The sequence below is a fragment of the Pterocles gutturalis genome, unplaced genomic scaffold (assembly GCF_000699245.1).
Source record: "Pterocles gutturalis isolate BGI_N339 unplaced genomic scaffold, ASM69924v1 scaffold17318, whole genome shotgun sequence".
NCBI classification, from domain to species: Eukaryota; Metazoa; Chordata; class Aves; order Pterocliformes; family Pteroclidae; genus Pterocles; species Pterocles gutturalis.
The window spans coordinates 2,290-5,261 of record NW_010120810.1 but is presented as its reverse complement, the minus strand read 5'-3'; the positions used below and the strand labels follow the sequence as shown (position 1 = coordinate 5,261).

The 2,972-nt window shown below is 62.6% G+C and overlaps 1 protein-coding gene across 1 annotated transcript in view; it reads left to right on the top strand.

Moving 5' to 3' along the window:
• The window catches only part of PES1 (pescadillo ribosomal biogenesis factor 1), a gene marked incomplete at its 3' end in the record, with an annotated part of 6,888 nt that overhangs the window by 2,781 nt on the left and 1,135 nt on the right, over positions 1–2,972 (top strand). Inside the window, 9 exon segments of the mRNA XM_010077033.1 lie at positions 106–222; positions 396–473; positions 921–1,010; positions 1,220–1,311; positions 1,313–1,345; positions 1,508–1,642; positions 1,844–2,028; positions 2,142–2,293; positions 2,580–2,747. Coding sequence (XP_010075335.1) covers positions 106–222; positions 396–473; positions 921–1,010; positions 1,220–1,311; positions 1,313–1,345; positions 1,508–1,642; positions 1,844–2,028; positions 2,142–2,293; positions 2,580–2,747 — 1,050 coding nt within the window.

The following is a 2,972-nucleotide window of genomic DNA, read 5'->3' as shown; positions in this document are numbered from 1 at the left end:
GGGGCAGGATCCTCCTCCCTGTGCGGGTGGGATGGGACCCTGTCCCTGCAGAGGGGACTCTGATCCTCTTGTCCTTGTGTCCTCACCCTTCCCGTGTCCCTGCAGCACCCCACGGACGTGGATTACCGGGTGATGGCCACCTTCACCGAGTTTTACACCACCCTCCTGGGCTTCGTCAACTTTCGCCTCTACCAGTCCCTCAACCTGCTCTACCCCCCCAAGGTGAGGCCGCTGCCCACCCCTGGGATGTGCCGCGCTGGCCTGAGCCTGGCGGGACCACCCGCTGTGTGCGGTGGGAAGTGAGGACGTGTTGGAGGGCTGCAGTGGCAGAGGGGGGGATATTTGGGGGGCTCAGGGTTTGGGAACTGCCTCCCCACCTCTCTGTTTCCCCCCAGATCGATGGCCAGGCTGATGCTGAGCTGAAGGCTGCAGAGGGGAAGGAGTACGCCATGGATTCCGAGAGCTACCTGGAGGTGAGGGACACTGCTGTCACCATGGCCTGTGGGAGGACCCTGCGTGGCCTTGGTGTCCTGGTGTGGGACACTCGGTGTGCAGGGGACGAGGAGCAGAGCCTGATCTCCATGCAGTGGAGGGGGCTGGCCCCAGACTCTTGGAGGCTGGTCCCAAACTCTTTATGTGGTGGAGGTGGTCGGCCAAACTCTTGTAGGCTGGCCAAGGGAGGAGCTGTCCTTGGCTTTGGGGACAACAGGCCTCCCCCCCTGCATGGTGGGGACCCCCAAAGCCCCATGCTGGGGACAGCAGGGTGGGACGGTACCTGGAGGAGGCTGAATGTCTGTCTGGTCCTGGGAGGAGGTGTTTTGACCTCTCTGAGAAGTGGCCTTCTCCATTTTCTGTGGGGCTGCCCCCTTTTCCCATCCCATCCTGGCTGGGCGTGATGCCTTCTCGGTGTCCTGCTGCAGAAACTGTCGGCTCTGAGTGCCAGCCTGGCCCGTGTGGTGGCACCGACCCACGAGGACGAGGTGGAGATGGACGAGTTCCCAGTGGAGGGGGTAAGAGCCTGGTGGGAGGGTTCAGCCCTGCCTTTGGGTGATCCTGGCTGCGGTTTGTCCTGTGGCCAGGCAGAGGCTGGGAGAGCCTGGTGTGGTGCTGAGAGGGACTGGGGGGGAGGATGGGGACGGCACCTGAGAGCCCTCCCTGCAGCGAGGGGCTCAGCAGGGGCTGTTCGTGGGGAGGAGGCTGAATGCTTTGGTCTGAGCAGGAGACTGCAGAGCAGATGGACGCAAGGAAGAAGGAGCAGGAGGCCCTGGAGAAGCACAAAAAGCTGTTTGAAGGGTTGCGCTTCTTCCTCAGCGGTGCCGCGCGAGCCGCTGGCCTTCGTCATCCGGTAGGTGGTGGGTAGGCTGTCCCTCGGCATCCCGCTGCCCTGTGCTTGCCTCCCCCAGCCTCTCTGTTGGGACTTTAGAGGCCAGTCTGCCTGATGTCCCGTGAGCGAGGTGACCCTGAGGATCCCTGCTGCCTGCCTGACCCCTCTGCGCTCTGCTGGCAGGTGCTTTGGTGGCCAGGTCTCCTGGGACAAGTCCTTGTGCATCGGTGCCACCTACGACGTGAGCGACCCCTCCATCACCCACCAGATCGTCGACCGGCCGCGGGTGGGCCAGCAGGTTGTTGGCAGGGGGGTGAGGCCGGTGGACTGTGCCCAGAATGGCCACCTGGGCTAGCAGGTGTCCCTGGCTGTCCCAGAGCTGTCCCACGCCCTCTCTGCCCCCGGGCAGGCTGTGGGCCAGCCTGTCCCATCCCGCTCTGCTGCCACCTCGCAGCCCCACAGGCTCCAGAGCCTGGGGTGGGAGGACGGAGCCCGACCCCGCGTCCCTCTGCCTCACAGGTATTACCTGCAGCCTCAGTGGGTCTTTGACTCCGTCAATGCCAAGATGTGCCTCCCCGTGGCCGACTATTTCCCTGGCGTGCTGCTGCCTCCGCACCTCTCGCCCTTCGTGACGGAGCAGGAGGGAGACTATGTCCCCCCCGAGAAGCTGAAGCTGCTGGCCATGCAGAGGGGCGAGAATCCAGGTGGGGCGAGGCTGCGAGGTCGGTGGAATTGAGGAGCTGCCCAGCGCTGCCTTGGCACGGCTGTACCCACTCCAGCCACTGTCCTCGCGTTGGTAACGTTGGTCTCTCTGTAGATGAAGAGAGCGAGGAGGAGGATGAAGAGGAAGAGCAAGAGGAGGACGACAATGACAAAGAAGAAGAGGAGGAGGAGGAGGAAGATGAGTCTGAAAAGGAAGAGGAGATGAAATTAAAGAAGATGGAAGAGCAGAAGACTCAGAGCACCAAGGTACAGTTGTTAGGGAGGAGGCAGCCCTGGTGAGCTCTGTCGTCTGCTCGCTGCAGGGTGTCCCGGCCGAGTCCCTGTTGTGGGACTTCTGTGTCCTCTGCTCCTGAGGTAGCCACCACGCTCTGGGTCCTGGACCCATGCCCATGAGCTGCAGCTCCTGTCCGTGCTCACGACCTGCTGCCAGCTCCAGAGGGCGCTGCCGCTCTGGCGTGGCCCCCAGTGAACGGCGTTTTTTTTGGGGAACGGTGGTGGGACGCAGGGTCCTGAGCTCTCCGGCTCTCTGCAGGCGCTTCCCGTGAAGGTGACGGCTGGCAAGGTGCGGCTGGAGGACAAGCAGCGCCTGGAGCAGGAGCAGCAAAGCGAGGAGAAGCGTCTGGCCATCATGATGATGAAGAAAAGGGAGAAATACCTCTACAAGAAGATCATGTTTGGCAAGAAGCGCAAAGTCCGAGAGGTATGAATGTAGGGCTGCTCCAGACCAAGGTGCTAAAGCTCTTCCCAAACCAGCTTGCAGCTACAGCTCGCCAAAGCCGGGTCTTGGGGTGGGAGGGAGCAGCTTTTGCTTCTGATAGACTGTGATCTGCTCCTCTCTGTAATTGTCCTGCCCTGGCAAGGGCGTTGAGCCACGGTGGGCGAGGATGAGGCTCCACCAGCGTCTGCCCCAGCGTCCCCAGGCTGC